Consider the following 16,266-nt stretch of genomic DNA (forward strand, 5'->3'; position numbering starts at 1 on the left):
TTTTCAGGCCTTTGGGAGCAGCTACAGGTCTGCAAATTTTTGAGTATAAACTTATGACCCAGGACTACATGCACACATAAATTCAGACCTCTACGTCTGTTGCTTCCTCTTCCCAAACATGCCTTCAATGTCCAAAATTGTTGCTACTGTAGGCCCTGATTACACCCCTTTCAAGTGGTTTAGGCAAAAATGAGGACAAACTTTTAGCTCTGCACAAGTTGGACACACCCAGCAATTTTCAATTTGCTAGGACAAATACATGCTGAGATATTCAAAACAACGTAAACGCCTGAAATCAAGAAAACGCAAAATGGCGGCAGAAGCTGCGTCGTTACGAGATGTTTTAAAAAATAATTAATTGTGGTTTTGAAGTACTTTCTTATAGTATAAACATTCATGAAAAAAATTAGATTTTTTGGAGATGGTCGAGCGGCACATGCTTGGTCACTTAGAATGGATTGACTAAATACGGTCCAATAAAGAACCTGAATCTATTCATAATGAAGTTTTACTGTACATACACGAGATTACCTACATTATTTTCAAATAACTAAGCACCATACATAAATCTTGAAGTAAAAATACAAAACAAGGAAAAGATAAAAAAAAATGCAAAGTTGCAAATGAGGTATCGTTTCTTATTCAAATCTTTTTAAAGCTCGAACCATTTGTACATCTAGATCTGAGTTGATACCCGTATTCAAATATTATTTTTAGATATGTACAAAATGCTGCAAGTATTTATCTATACAAATTCAAAATTGTAGGTCGACCAGTACACTAGCATGACCTTTAGAATCGTCTAGTTTATTCTAAATCAGCTAATTTGAACGCTCTCCTTCTTTATTCTATTCTCCTAACCATAAGGACAGCCACAACCTTCTGTATTAAACAATCTATTCTTCAAAACTGAAAATAACACTTTGCAAATGAAATTTTGTTACTATTCTATTTTTTATATGAGTACATTTGTTAATCATACTACTTTTAATTCTTTCTTCCAAGCATCCTTCGACTCTACAGAAAACACATACTATTTTATAACTAAATGATTTTTTACACAATTTAAAAATATGTTTAGACTATTGAAACAAAATGTTGTTAATGTAAGTTAGTTTATATACACGATTTATTCTTTCAGGTACGATTCAGGTACATGAATTTAAGTTCAGGAACAATTTGGCAAAATGCAATATAAATCCTGTAACTCACTAGGAAAGTCATATTACATTATAGGAGGTTCATTACAGACTAGTATGATCTTTTGAAAGCTTATACTGTACAAATATATCAACAAAATATATAACAAATTTTGTATTTGACTACATAATAATAATAATACATACAGGCCTATATCAAAAGAAAGTATATTCGTATATTTCGAAAATCAATGAGTATACTGGCTGCACACCTGATTAACAGGAACGTGAAATGCATCACAAATGATTAACATTTCGACCATCTGGAATAACTTACTGAAGTTACATACGTCGTCGCTTCGGTCCGTATCGATACCAAGTTGAAGATGGGCCCTGACCTGCATTATTCTGACGAAGACGCGCATTGAGAGCCTCCAACTGCTGCATTAGCCGCTATTAATGAAGAAAACTACAATGTATATACAAGCAATACTAGCAACAACTTATTTATTACTCAATAGCTAAATCTAATTATCAGGGATAGTAATGCTACAGCAAAACATAAGAAACTAGATATATTGATGTTTATGAAAATTGCAGCACCAATCAGAAAGTTGCAACTCTCATGCTTTTTACAGCAGAGTATGGCGCGCTAACGATTACAGTTTTAGTGGGATGGCGCCTTTGTGGACCAAGTCGCTTCTCCTTTTGAGTTATTACTAGTGCCGAAAGAGGGATCTTTACACATCACTCTGGCCATGGAGCATAGACAAATGAACATCAAATGTGTGGGTAAGCATTACTATGTCGTGTCGATGTCAGTGTATGCAATATAAATGGGCAACTTTTGTATGGTGTCGGTCGACGAGAAGGTAGCTTGTAGTACTTCAAAATTGGTGTGCGTACAGCGCATGCCATCACAACAAATGTGCGTGAATGGAAGCAATGGACAGTATGCAATCGTATACAGCGACGATCGGACATGTGGCATCTTACCCGCCTGGCCATGATTGACAGTAGCCCTACAACATCCGTCCACTGTGGCAGATTGATGGAAGAACATGGTAACGATTATAGATTTGTCGACAGTTCGACTGTGTCTACTGAACGCTGGAATTGTAGTACCCATACCTTTGTGTCGTCTTCCATTGATCTAGAATTACAAATTATCCCCCCAAACTACGATGGATATATGAACGCCGTCGCTGTCATGCTGAGTCGTCTTTTCAAGCAGTCCCACTACAGTCTGTCCTAATGGCCAGATACATGTTTAAACTTTATCGTAGAAACACGCAATTTGCCAGTGTTCATTGTCAAACATTGTAGCAACCAAACCAGTACTGGTGATAGTATGGCAAACTACTGGATAAAACACGCAAATCTCGACTGTTACGAATTTGTGGTAATGACCGATAGGTTAAGGACATTTTGGAATTCGAGGTCATATACAACACAGACACCAAATTTCAGCAGGATATTGCCCACTATATGTATCCGGAATATATGATACACTTTTCGAGAAAAGACAGCAGAGCTTTAATAAACTGCACTTTAGCCTGGGATGTCTCCCATCGAATATGTGGGATGCATATGGATTTTCGTCATCTTATTCGTCACAGTCGTCTTGCAATCAGTGCTGATGTTATGTGGACTCACATGAAAGCTGCGCAGGCAATTTCTCATGAACTCATCAGATCCTATTTGATTTGTGCCGCCATATATGCAGGCTCTGATTGAAACACGTGGAGTCTTCACGCCATACGATTTCAATTTCAATTTCAACTTTAATTTATTAAAGACTGAGTTAAGGCTTGTGCCTTATTTTCCACTTGGTCTAATGCATAGTTACACTGTCAATAAAACAAATAAAAATATCAAGATTAGAAATGCTGTACTTTCGAAATAATACTTTCGACAAAGTGGATACTTTCAAATATCTAGGACCAATATTAACAGACAAAAATCATATTCACGAAGAAATTAAATGTAGAATAAAATCAGGGAAGTCGTGAATAGTAGAGAAATAGCGGTTCTCTGCCACTATAAACACACACTCAATTTGCCCCCGACTGATCCAGAGGACTCTATTTCTCAGTGTCGCACGATACGTGATGTCACCCGTACCATGCAGAATATACGGATGAGGTCGGAAGAGGACCGGATGAAATTCGTTTTCTTTTACGACTTTTTTCAAACATTATAAAAGGTTCTGACCTTTTTTCGACTCCTATTGAACATAACACTCGTTCTCTTTTATATCAGACTATGATCACATAGCAGGAGTGTATAGTGACCGGAACGGGATCCTAAAAAAGCCAGTTCTCTTTTACGACAACTTTTTTGGGGTGTATTCATTCTCTTTTACGACCCCTTTTTAGAGTGTATTCCTCCTCTTTCATGGCCATTTTTGGTGTTGAATAGTACAAAGGTACAGAAATACTGACAAGGGAACCTTCCGAAAATGATAGTTGCAGTGAAAGATGTGGCCTATGCCAATTGAAAGAGCTTTAACAGAGATGAGCATTCCCAAAAAATTAGCTGCCCATAGCAAGAAGTTCAAGAAATATAAGGGGTGGAAGTTCGGGAAACAGTAAGATTGGACAAGGGGGGAAAAGTGCAAATTCCGCAAAAAAAAAAAAAAAAAAAAAAAAAAAATGGTCACGGCAAAATACGATGCTGACAAGTGATGTATAGAAAGAGACTTGCCACAATAGGGAACAAATGAAGGCCACCAGTGGGGTTAACAGTGTTGCCAACTGCAATGAAAAGTACATGTTTTGCAAAGAGCACTATATGAAGTGATTGCAATGTTCAGTGTCAAGGAGTGTATAGTGACCGGAACGGGATCCTAAAAAAGCCAGTTCTCTTTTACGACAACTTTTTTGGGGTGTATTCATTCTCTTTTACGACCCCTTTTTAGAGTGTATTCCTCCTCTTTCATGGCCATTTTTGGTGTTGAATAGTACAAAGGTACAGAAATACTGACAAGGGAACCTTCCGAAAATGATAGTTGCAGTGAAAGATGTGGCCTATGCCAATTGAAAGAGCTTTAACAGAGATGAGCATTCCCCAAAAATTAGCTGCCCATAGCAAGAAGTTCAAGAAATATAAGGGGTGGAAGTTCGGGAAACATTAAGATTGGACAAGGGGGGAAAAGTGCAAATTCCGCAAAAAAAAAAAAAAAAAAAAAAAAAAGGTCACGGCAAAATACGATGCTGACAAGTGATGTATAGAAAGAGACTTGCCACAATAGGGAACAAATGAAGGCCACCAGTGGGGTTAACAGTGTTGCCAACTGCAATGAAAAGTACATGTTTTGCAAAGAGCACTATATGAAGTGATTGCAATGTTCAGTGTCAATCTGTCATGTAGAACACAACATGTGGCGTGTATAATTAGTGGTACAATCTAGCAAAAGAAAATAGAAAAAAACAGAAGTACGAAAATACGGAAAAGACGGAGTTGGCCATAATGCGCTACGTTTGATCACGAGCTGTGCATATTAGAATGAACAAAACAAGAAGCACCGACTATGCAGGAAACCGACGTACCTAGAATCGAAAAGAAAAACGAGTTTCAAAGTTGGCAACACTGGCAATGAACATCCAGACAAGTTTAATTTAGTTAGGCCACTCGCTTCACAAAAGAAAATTCCGGCAACAGGCATCACTCGGAATGCATCAATGCTAGAGTGATTGAGGCAATGTCAAGTCGGGGAACATGAAATGGTTGGGCTGAGCCAACAACCGATAATAGAAGTAGTGAACATTATGTCATGGTTGGGTTGTATGTGGGAATATACAGGGTGTCCCACAAAACTTTATGGCCTGAAAGATTTGCGAAACGAACAAAAATGTGACGGATCCAGTTGTGCAGGAATGTACCAATGTCCGGGGGTGATAAAAGTCTGTGAAAAGCAAGTGCCCCCAGGATCCCAATCATAGGGCCCCAGGAGCCAAAATCAAACTTTCAAATGGCAACAGGGACCGAGTGGTACCTCTCTCGATAGATCATGGAATGTGCAACAATACCTATAGGAAACATTTGCTGTATGAAGCATGTTTTTTTTCAAAATGGCCGCCACAAATATATGTTGTGTCTTAACATGGCATCAAACATTGTGATCTCAAATTTCTGCGAAGCGAAAAGAGATGTTGCAAATCCAATTGCACAGGAATGTACTCATGTCGAGGGCCAAGAAAACTTTGTAAGAAGGAAGTCCCCCAGGGCCCCCATCATAAGGCTCGAGAGGTCAACCGAGATATTTCAAATGGGAGCAGGGGGCGGATGATATTTCTCTGGATAGATACAACACCGCCTATAAGAAACATTTGCTATAAGAAGCACGGATTTCAAAATGGCCGCCAAAAATGCACGTTGTTCTTGTCACCGAGCAGATATTTTTGGCGGCCATTTTGAAATCCCGTATAGTAAATATTTCTGATATGCGTTGTTGCATACTCCAACATTTATCGAAAGAAATATAACTCGACCGATGGTGCTATTTGAAATTTTGAAGTTGGCCCCTGGGATCCTATAATGGGGAACTTGGGAGCACTTGCGTCTCACAGAAGTTTGTCGCCCGCTGACATGGGTACATTCCTGCACAACTGGATGTGTCACATTTTTTTCGCTTTGAAACTATTTCAGTCACAGAGTTAGGTGGGACACACTGGACATATCATATAGGCGGTGATAGTACTGCAGGCAGCAACATACAGCTGATCAAGCCTTTGATTATGTTTGCTTTCTACAGGTGTGGATATGTGATAGAAAGACCACCAAAGGTTCCGACACCTCTAGAGTACTGTTTCGAGACATTCACAGGCGATCATTGTACCATGTGTGACGGATTGGCAGTATTCCGCTGTGCTCACTGCAAATGTATCTTCTGTTTGGACCATTGTCTCATCGAACAATTGCACGTACAATGTGGACAAGCATGTAGAAATGATGCGAAGGCTAATGCCTGTTGCCAGAATTTTCTATTTGTGAAGCGAGTGGTCTAACTATGTTAGAATTGTCTGGATGTTCATGGCCAGTTGGATGTTCTGCCAACTTTGGAACTCGTTTTTCTTTTCGATTCTAGGTACGTCGGTTTCCTGCATAGTTGGTGCTTTCTTGTTTTGTTCATTCTAATATGCACAGCTTGTGATCAAATATGGCGCATTATGGCCAACTTCGTCTTTTTCCGTATTTTTCGTACTTCTGTTTTTTCTATTTTCTTTTGCTAGATTGTACCACTGATTATACACGTCATATCTTATGTTCTACATGACAGATTGACACTGAATATTGCAATCACTTCATATAGTGCTCTTTGCAAAACATGTACTTTTCATTGCAATTGGCAACACTGTTAACCCCACTGGTGGCCTTCATTTGTTCCCTATTGTGGCAAGTATCTTTCTATACATCACTTGTCAGCATTGTATTTTGACGTGCTCCCCTTTTTTGCGGAATTTGCAGTTTTTCCCCTTGTCCAACCTTACTGTTTCCCGAAATTCCACCCATTATATTTCTTGAACCTATTGCTATGGGCAGCTAATTTTCTGGGAATCAACATCTCTGTTACAGCTCTTTCAATTGGCATAGGTCACATCTTTCACCGCAACTATCGTTTTCGGAAGGTTCCCTTGTGAGCTAGTTAAAATGGACCATCGTCGCTTATTTTTCTGGTTGGAACAAAAGAAAATAAGCCACTAAAATTTATTCCTTCGTTTATTTGAATAGTACAAAATGGTACAAAATATTCAGCTTGTTAAAATGGACCTTCTTCACTTATTTTTCTGGTTAGTACAAAATTATTTAGAATACCCAAATTTATTTCTTCGTTTATTTGAATAGCACGAAAGCTATAATGGTCCTACTTCGCTCTTTTCCTGTTTGGTAAAAAATAAAACAGTCCACCCAAATCTACTCCTCCGTTTGTTTAAATAGCACAAAAAGGTACAAAATTCTGAACTAGTTAAAATGAACTTTCTTCCCTTTTCTTTTCAAATTTATTCCTTCGTTTATTTGAATAGTACAAAAGGAAAAAAATCTCAGTTAATTAAAACGGCATTTCTTTGCTTTTTCTGTTTGGTACAAAAGTAAATAGGACACCCAAATTTATTCCCTCATTTATTTAAATAGCACAAAAAGGTATAAAATTCTGAGCTAGTTAAAATGAACTTTCTTCACCTTTTTCTCAGCCTCCCGTACAAAATTATATAGGATACTCAAATTTATGTTTTCCTTTATTTGAATAGTAAGAAAGGTGTAAAATTCTCAGTTAGTCAAAATGACATTTCGTTGCTTTTTTCTGTTTGGTACAGAAGTAAATAGAAACCCAAATTTATTCATTCGTTTATTTGAATAGCCCAAAACAGGTATAAAATGCCAAGATAGTTAAAATGGACCTTCTTCGCTTATTTTGGTTGGTACAAAATAAGTAGTCCACCTAAATTTTTACCTTCGTTTATTTGAATAGTAAAAAAGGTATAAAATTCTAAGCCAGTAAAAAATAGTTCATTTTTTTTTGCTTGGTACAAAATTAAATAGGCCACTCAAATTTATGCCTTCCTTTATTTGAATAGTACAAAAGGTATAAAATTGACAGTTAGTTAAAATTCTATTTCTTCTCATTTAAGTAATACAGTTTTTTCTGCTTGGTACGAAAAATTAATAGGTCACCTAAATTTTAAAATGATTATCCTCAGTTTATATAAATGGTACAAAAAGGTAAAAAAAATCTGAGCTAGTTAAAATTCAAATTTAGAAATATTGCACTACAAATAATTAAATTGGCTTAATTTTCAAATTGGCTTCCTTTGTTTCTTAAATAGTACAAAAGATGTATAAATCTATTGAAAAATTCTAACCAAGCTAAATTTGCGCCATAAAATTGAATTTGTTCTGGTTCGTACAAAACTGTACAAAATAAAACAATGTTCTAAGCTAGTTAATATTTAAATTTGAAACTGTTACGCTATAACTAACTGGGTTTCATATTTAAGCAACTTCCAACTTGGAGATGTTAGGGAACATAAGTCGCATTTGGGTTCGTAGTCACTACTTTTTTTATACCTTTTTATAAAATGACTTGCTTTGTGGGTTACATCAAATACAAATTCTCATCGCTTTTCAATACCCTCATACCAAATATAAAAACAGAATCTTTATATATTATACCGTTTACGAGAATATATTTTGTAGTATTTAAAAAGAGGATATATAGTCCTTTAAATTGGTTATATAATTTTTGGTATGTTGCATAGGGGTTGTTAGAAGAGCCATAGTCTTTCTTGTGTCATTTCTAGTATCATATAAAAGGACCTTAAAAAGACTAAAGCCGTTCATGTGACCTCACTCATCTTTTCTGCTATGTTAATTAGAATTAGACAAAGGTGCCATTCTCTTATAGGGGTTGCGCTTTCTTCGCATAAACTATTTGGTGTCTTTATACCAAAATCTGCAAACAGAATTTCAATATGTTGTACTGTTTCACGGGTTACGCATGGTTAAATGTTTGACCTTTGACCTCGAGGTGACCGTTTTTCAGTTCGTAGTACTCAATGCCCTATTGCTAAATATAAAAACACTATTTTAATATCTTATTCCGTTCACGAGTTATACATGGTTAAACATTTGACTTTTTACCTCGACATTACAAGTTGTAGTCAATAAAAGGGTGTATCTCCCATAAACTGTAAGACCTAAGTAGAAACAATATGATATTCGTAATCAGCATGTTCGAAAACCAATAAATACCGAGTTACATCCAAATCGGACAAAATTATTATAAAAGGGCATATTCCACGTAAACTATAAGACATGGGTAAACACAAATATTATATTCGTAATCAGCATGTTCGAAAAACCCTAAATACCGCGGTTATGCCGTGTAGGCGAAAGGAGAAGATGATGATAAGAATGAACGAAATAGTGGAATGAAGAAAGTGGGAGGAAACCCAAGTATTTGTCAACCAGAAAGCTCACTTGGCACGATCTGTATTCAAACCAGGGCCTCACGCACTAGAAGTGAGCACCCTACCACTGAGCCACTGCTGTCCTCATGGATCATTCTTAGTGTTGCAATTTTCACAAATGGTGTAAACACGATGGATACATTTTTCCGCAGAAGTTTTCCAATTAGAGACATTCTTAATAGAGAAATAACTTAGAGTGATGGCTCTTCAGGAAAGAAGCTACATCGATAAAAAATTAAATTTTATCGGTACAATCTAAAGGAAGAAAACTTTATGCCGCTTCAGAATGTTGTGTACAAGAATTAGCATATTGTAATTAGGTATTCCTCCCTTAGCTTTAGCGATTTAAATTTTCACCAATGTGACTTCCTTCAAGATCCTCTATTGCTTGAAGGGTCAATTCCTGGTGCTGGTCAGACCTCCTCTTCATAATCTGATGTCCTGGAGTCAATTTTTTGTCTTCAAAGACTGCATTGCCGAAATCAATATTTGTTCTAGGTATATTTTCGACAGTCTCGTTCCCTGAAGTTGCAAAACTGCTCCTTTTCCCCGCAGGTAAAGTAAATTTCAATTAGATGATGTGACTTTTGTGGACGACACGTCCTTTAGAACGTAATATCAACAGAACGATCTTCAGCCAATGATTTCCAATCGGTATATCGTGAAATTTTAGAATTTAAACATTAACTAACTCTATGTCTTTTGGAACCCGGAAGTTCAATGCCACGTTCCAAAAGCTCTTAACCAACTGGATCCAGCATTAAATAATTAGTTAAAATCAATTTAGGAGTTTAATGTAATAAGGGCGTAAGCGAGATTACCCTTTTTTGCATCAAACACATAAATGGCTTTTACCATGCTTGCTTAACCTCCAGTCAAAATTTCAACTCAATATCTAGATTCTCGAGGTCAGGGCAGCTCTTTGAATTAAGAGCAATATCAGCCAAAGTAGCGTGAATGCATCGTTTATCAGCTGCTAACACTGCTTCTATTCCGCCAAAAGCTGTTCATTTCGCTTCAAACACCACACTGCAGTATGTAGAAGAATGTGTGTTTTACGGTAGTGCAGAAAGAATCCTGCGCCTTTTCAAGTCATTGATGGTAGTGCAGTTTTAAGAGACTAGAAGAATCATTTCATGGACCATTTGTACCCAAAACCTAAGAGTAAAATTCTGTTCAAACCTCAATCATATGTAAGGCTGCAGTGGTCTACCAGCGGTACAGTTCTAGCATCAATTAGCTACGTGTTATTGTATACGCCATTCCAATATATCAAGAAACCATTTCCTAAAAATAGTGCTATTATTGACACCAGTAACGAAACCAAACATAAGAGCCCCCAAGTTATCTAATGTTAGAAGTTTCTGTCCGTTTTTGCCAGATCCTGACAAAGCATGGTATGAGCATGTTTTGTCCCAGAGTGTTCCGAAAAACGAGGAAGAAAATTCGGAAAGTGATGATGTTCAACATGACAGTGGGGGCGCGGTGGCTCAGTGGTAGAGCGTTCACCTCCGGTGCTTGGGGTCCCTGGTTCGATTCAAACTCGCGCCGTGTGGACTTTGTGGTGGACAAACACTGTGCTCTTGGGTTTTATCGGGGTTCTCCCGTTTCCTCCCACTTTCTTCATTCCACCATTTCACTCATTTCTCATTATCACCGTCTCCTTTAGCCTAACCGGCATAACCGTGGGACGTTAAACTTACAGATTTCATTTCATTTTCAACATGACAGTGAGAGTGACTAAAGAGCAGAGCACTGACAAGCGTTTCAAGTAGTATATATTCTCATAACATCTTACTTTTATTTCTAAGAATTAATAAAGAGTAACATGTTTAGTAAATATCTTATTAATTATTTTTTTTTTTAATTTTAGAGAAAAGTTTAGATGTTAGTGGTTTGATGCAAAAATGGTGTATAACACCACTTACCTTCTACACAAATACATCAAAATAGAAAAGCTAAGTGCAACGTTAAAAACGTATATTTATCTTAATTAATATGTGATTTACGAACAACGAAAATACAATGCTGCATATTATGTTGTGTCACGTAAGAAAAATACTACTTAAGTTTTGAATTTTGTTTTTCTGAAAATGCATATTTCAGAATTACGTCATTATTGCATCAAACTCCTCAATTTTGAGACAGTCAATCAGTCAACATCTTTAGCGGCAGTAATGATGCCCAAAAGAAACTTTTGCCTTACATTATTATAATTTGTATTATTATTATTATTAAACAACCGAACGAATGTATTGTGATGTCTTGCATGTTCAATATAGTGTCGTCAGTGGGAAAAAAAAATGACAACCATTGATCTACATCCTTCCTTAAGCCAATTGTGCTGAAACTTAAATACAATTTCTATAGTGGAAGGTATGGAAGTGTCGGAACAGTGTAGCCAACTTAGCATCTGACTAAAGGGTAAAATACTGCCTGTTTCATTATAGATACTGGATTTGATTTGAAAAAAAAAAGTTACATCTATGGCATGTAAAAATTGAAGGGGACGACTAAAATAAAGATTTTTTGTAGGCTTCAACTAACGAGGGAAGGGCGCGATGTCACTCAGAGAAAATTGCACCAAATTTGGTGTAGGAGTAGGTAATGGGAATAGAAAAGAACGTGTGGAAGCATTCGTTTCGAAGGCGTTCGGAATCAGAAATAACAGGCCCTGCAGTTCTGAAGGAGCATGGCCCGTCAATCAGATATTGATACGATGGAGCCTTTGCTCGCTGTTGTGGCCAACGCAGAAGTTGAATAAAATAGAATGAAAACAGAAAAGTTGAGCTGAACAGAAAATGCACCGATGTCCGTCCTCAATTCCACCAGGCGAATGTTGCGATACTAAATCTATCACCTACTCTGCCCTTGCAGTTACCAATTGGATGTGCATCACAAGTTAGCTTAATGAAATTATATTTAAAAATAAAAAAAAAAACATATACAGAAGTTAATATTGGGCGTCGTCAGAAGTTTTTCCAGGGAAGGAATCGAAATGAAGTTGCTGTATTTCTTCACACTATAAGATGCTGTCAGTACGCAAGTATTAAATGTTTGAACCCACCAATATTAACTTATTTCATTTGTACGGGTGTTTGATATCTACGACGTGCCACCCACCAAAATTATAGTATTGTATATTTGTGATGCGAATTTAAATATATATTTCAGGATTATTGATGTTTAAAATGAGAACGACTATGCACGGCCATAACAAAAATAACCGTTTGAATACATACAAGGTTATTCATTAATACAACTATGTTAACGCAAAGGATAAAGGAAATATTTGAACTTGGTCTACTCATCACTAGAAAGTAGCAAAATGTGTTGGACAGAAACAGCCTGGTAACAACTGTGTTCAAGACTCCAAATATAACTCACGCATTTTTCACAAATAGTGTGTTTTAATAGTGTGAACACAAAATGAACATGAGCGTTTCACTTCTGTTGCCTAGCACACATGAGACAGAACGTCTTCACTGTCTACAAACATGCCATGTTCGTAAAGTTAGCTTCCAAATTTGTCTGAACAACAATAGAAAATACCGCAGTGAACAATAATATTTCGTACAGTGAATTATATATTGTTTTTTTTTCACATAAAGAAACATTTGTTAGCCGAAGCATTAAAAATATAACAGGCACCCATAGTACCAGAAACTGAATTCAAAAAATAAATATGCTTAAAAAGCAATACACTTTAAGTCTGAAACAGATGACTGCTTTTTTAAAAATTTATTTCAATTCCTCTTTATAGGGATAAGGTTGGTAATAGCAGGGGCAGTTGATGATTTAGTATCCCGGCATTCGCCTGGTGAGACTGAGGGCGGATATTAGCGCATTTTCTGTTCAGCTCATGTCTTCTGTTTTCATTCCACTTTATTTAACTTCTTCTGCATTGGCCGCAACAGCGAGGAAAGACTCCGTCCCATCAATATCTGAATCTCATTGGCAGGCCATAGTTCTTCTGAACTGTAGGGCCTATTATTTCTGATTCCGAACGCCTGTGAAATGAATGCTTCCACACGTTCTTTTCTATTTCCATTACCTACTCCTACACCAAATTTGGTGCAATTATATCTGAGTGATATCGCGCCCTTCCCTTGTAAGTTTACGTCAAAATTGTGAGGTAAATGGGAAGTTACTTGAACAAAGAGCTACAGGGATTCAGTTTCTACCTCTACCAGTACAATTAGTTATAATTTTCTTCCCTTACTGGTAGATCACGTGCCACCTATTTAGAAGTTTTTATATGCTACGAGCCCTAGGGAACTTCGTCTTGATGTAGAAATAATACCATTAGTTTTATAACTCTTTATCTTTCTTGATTTCCTTCCATCATATCTTCTACCATGTAACAATTTCTTCTTCGACAATATTTTAAATTCCTTTTAATTCTTTCACATTTTATTCTGTCACCCTTATTATTCCCAATAACTGCCATTAGTACATCGTTCCAGTCAGCTATTATTTTCATTCTTCTCAGCATTCAAGTGTGCGAGAACTCAAATACAACATTTTTTGTCGTCTTCCCGGAATGTTTACGTTTCTACTCCGCAGGATGTACTATTACTCTATGTATGAGTCCTTTTTGTAACTCTTCATTTAATGCATTAAAATCAATTAAACATGTTTTACAATTTGACACGATTCGTAACTTATATTTCGGTCTCTTTCAGTCTTTACTTACATATGGCATAATCTTCTGGGGAAATTCTCGAAAAAGTAATATGTTGTTTGTAATACAAAAAAGGCTTTTAAGAACTATAGCAGGGGCCAAAATAAACGACCCATGTAGGCCAATATTTAAGGAATTTAAAATTTTGCCGTTACCCTCTCTTTACATGTTTCGATTGCTGCTCTTCGTCAAAAACAACATTGACTTATTTAACACACCATCAACACATAAATATGATACCAGGCGCAAGGATAAAATCCCCAGCAAACAGCACTTCACTAAGTTATATGAAAGGAATCCAATGTTTATGGGTTCTATATTGTACAATAAACTACCTCAGAATATTCGAAGGACAGAACAAAAAGGAGAGTTCAAGAGGTTAATGAAAACCTATATGTTGCAGCACTGTTTTTATTCTGTAAACGAATTTTTAGATATGTAAGTGAATTTGTCTATTGATAGTTTTGGGTAGCATAGTAGTTTAATTCAATTGTCTATTGATAGTTTTGGAAATATATTGTTATGTAATGCTTTTATATCGTAGATGTAGCATAGTAGTTTATTTCAATAGGTATGTATTTGTCATTACTACGTGTTTTATATATTTGTACCCTTGACGAGTCTTATTCATACGCACGTAATCGTGCAATATGTATGACTAAAAAGACGAAATAAATGAATGAATGAATGAATGAATGAATGACGCGCATAGTGTGCTTCTCACCATTATAAACACAATAATCTTAAAGATATTTAACCATTTTCTACGTTGCTTTCTATTAATCGTTTGCATTTCACGGGTACCAAACACATGAGATAAGGATTTGAGCATTTAAAATTATTATTTTAACCAAGCAAAGCGGATAATCGAAGCTAGTAAAACCTAAAATTGTTCTTTTCTCCCCCACCACTTCTAACATCCTCTCATTCGTTTTCCGCTAGACTCAGCTAATTCTCTCCATTCTCCTCCACACCAACATTTCGAAAGCTTCCATTCGGTTTTCTTTTAAATCATTTTTGCGTAATTTCCATGTTTCTATCCCATACAGCACAATATTCCGCACGAAGCATTTCACAAGTCTTTTTCTCAACTCTTTTTTATTCAGGATCTCACAAAATAGACTTTTTTTCCTCCTAAAAGCTTCTTTCGCTATTCCTATCGTTGTTTTTAGTCCACGTTCGCATTTCATATCATCAATAACAAGAGAACCCAGATATCGAAAACTAGTCACCTACTCTATCTTTCTCCTCTGCTACTTCTATATTTGACACCGACCGCTTCGTTCCAATCATCATGGCTTTTATCTTTCTAACATTTATTTTCATCCCACATTCTTCCCAGCCCTTCCTCAAGTTTTCTAACATCTTACTAATTTTCTTACCAGATTCGTCTACAAGTGCCGTATCATCTGCAAACCGTATACGTCTAATCATTATATTTCCTACCGAAATGTCGTTTTTATTATGTGCGCTCTTTTTCACTATATCTTAAAGACAGTCTCGGACTGGAGGTATATGGCCCCGGTAGGAAATTCACTCGCAGGGCCCCATTTCGGCATACATGGGGCCCCAATACACATTTAGACAATATGATGCTGGGGCCCCATTGTTCATATTGTTCAAATATATTCTTACTAGGCCACAAGCAAAGGGCCCCATACAGGACTTCATAATACTGGTCATTATTGGTTAGTCTCATTCCAATAATGGGATCCAAGACTACATTCAATGCTGGGGGCCACCGAGCAAATGACAACGAGTTCCAACTTTATATGCTACAACACAGTAGACATGTTCTATCTTACTTTCCATGTTATTCAATATTCATTATTTTATATATAATATTTAGTGAGGGCCCCGGCAGGGATCCCTGCCCTCCTGCTCTGGCCAGTCCGAGCCTGCTTCCAGATAGATAGTAACTTACGTTGGAGAGAGACTATCCCTGTCTAACTTCCTTTTCAATTGCACTCTCCTCTATCATTTCCTTCCTTATACTAACACTTACTTTTTGGTTCATATATGCCTCTTATGAGTCTTCGATCTTTCCATTTCAATACAACCTTTTTAGAACTGTGAACAACAATTCCCAAATCAAGCGGTCAAAAGCCTTTTCTAGATCAATAAAAACAGCATATACCTGTTTCCTTTTTTCTATAAATCTTTCACCGATCAACCTTAATAATCCAATTGCATCTCTTTTGCCCTTACCTCTCCTGAAACCGAACTGTTCCTCCTCAACTTTTTCATTTGTTCTTCCATACAACCTTCTATTCAGCATTCGAAGCAAAATTTTTACTGCATTCAATATGAGACTAATAGTTATGTAATCGTCACACCTCTAGAATATATTAAATGGCTTAATTTGAAAAGCAAAAAAGTCAGATTGAAAATAGATACGAAAAAAAAAGTGGTGTTCAAGAATTTCGAAAATAAAAATACATTTATACAGTTCAATGTCTCACGATTATGTAGC

At 36.5% G+C, this 16,266-nt stretch overlaps 1 protein-coding gene across 2 annotated transcripts in view; it reads right to left on the bottom strand.

Annotated features, from left to right (window-relative positions):
- Positions 1-293: 293 nt before the first annotated feature.
- Positions 294-16,266, bottom strand: part of LOC145687657 (uncharacterized) — a 92,589-nt gene continuing 76,616 nt past the window's right edge. For both annotated transcript variants that reach the window (XM_081761118.1, XM_081761117.1), the window contains one exon: positions 294-1,592. In XM_081761118.1, the coding sequence (XP_081617244.1) occupies positions 1,543-1,592 (50 nt within the window). In that variant the 3' untranslated portion in view covers positions 294-1,542. The remainder of the gene's footprint in view (positions 1,593-16,266) is intronic.

Source organism: Thermobia domestica, chromosome 6, assembly GCF_964235325.1.
Source record: "Thermobia domestica chromosome 6, izTheDome1.hap1.1, whole genome shotgun sequence".
Lineage (NCBI taxonomy): Eukaryota > Metazoa > Arthropoda > Insecta > Zygentoma > Lepismatidae > Thermobia > Thermobia domestica.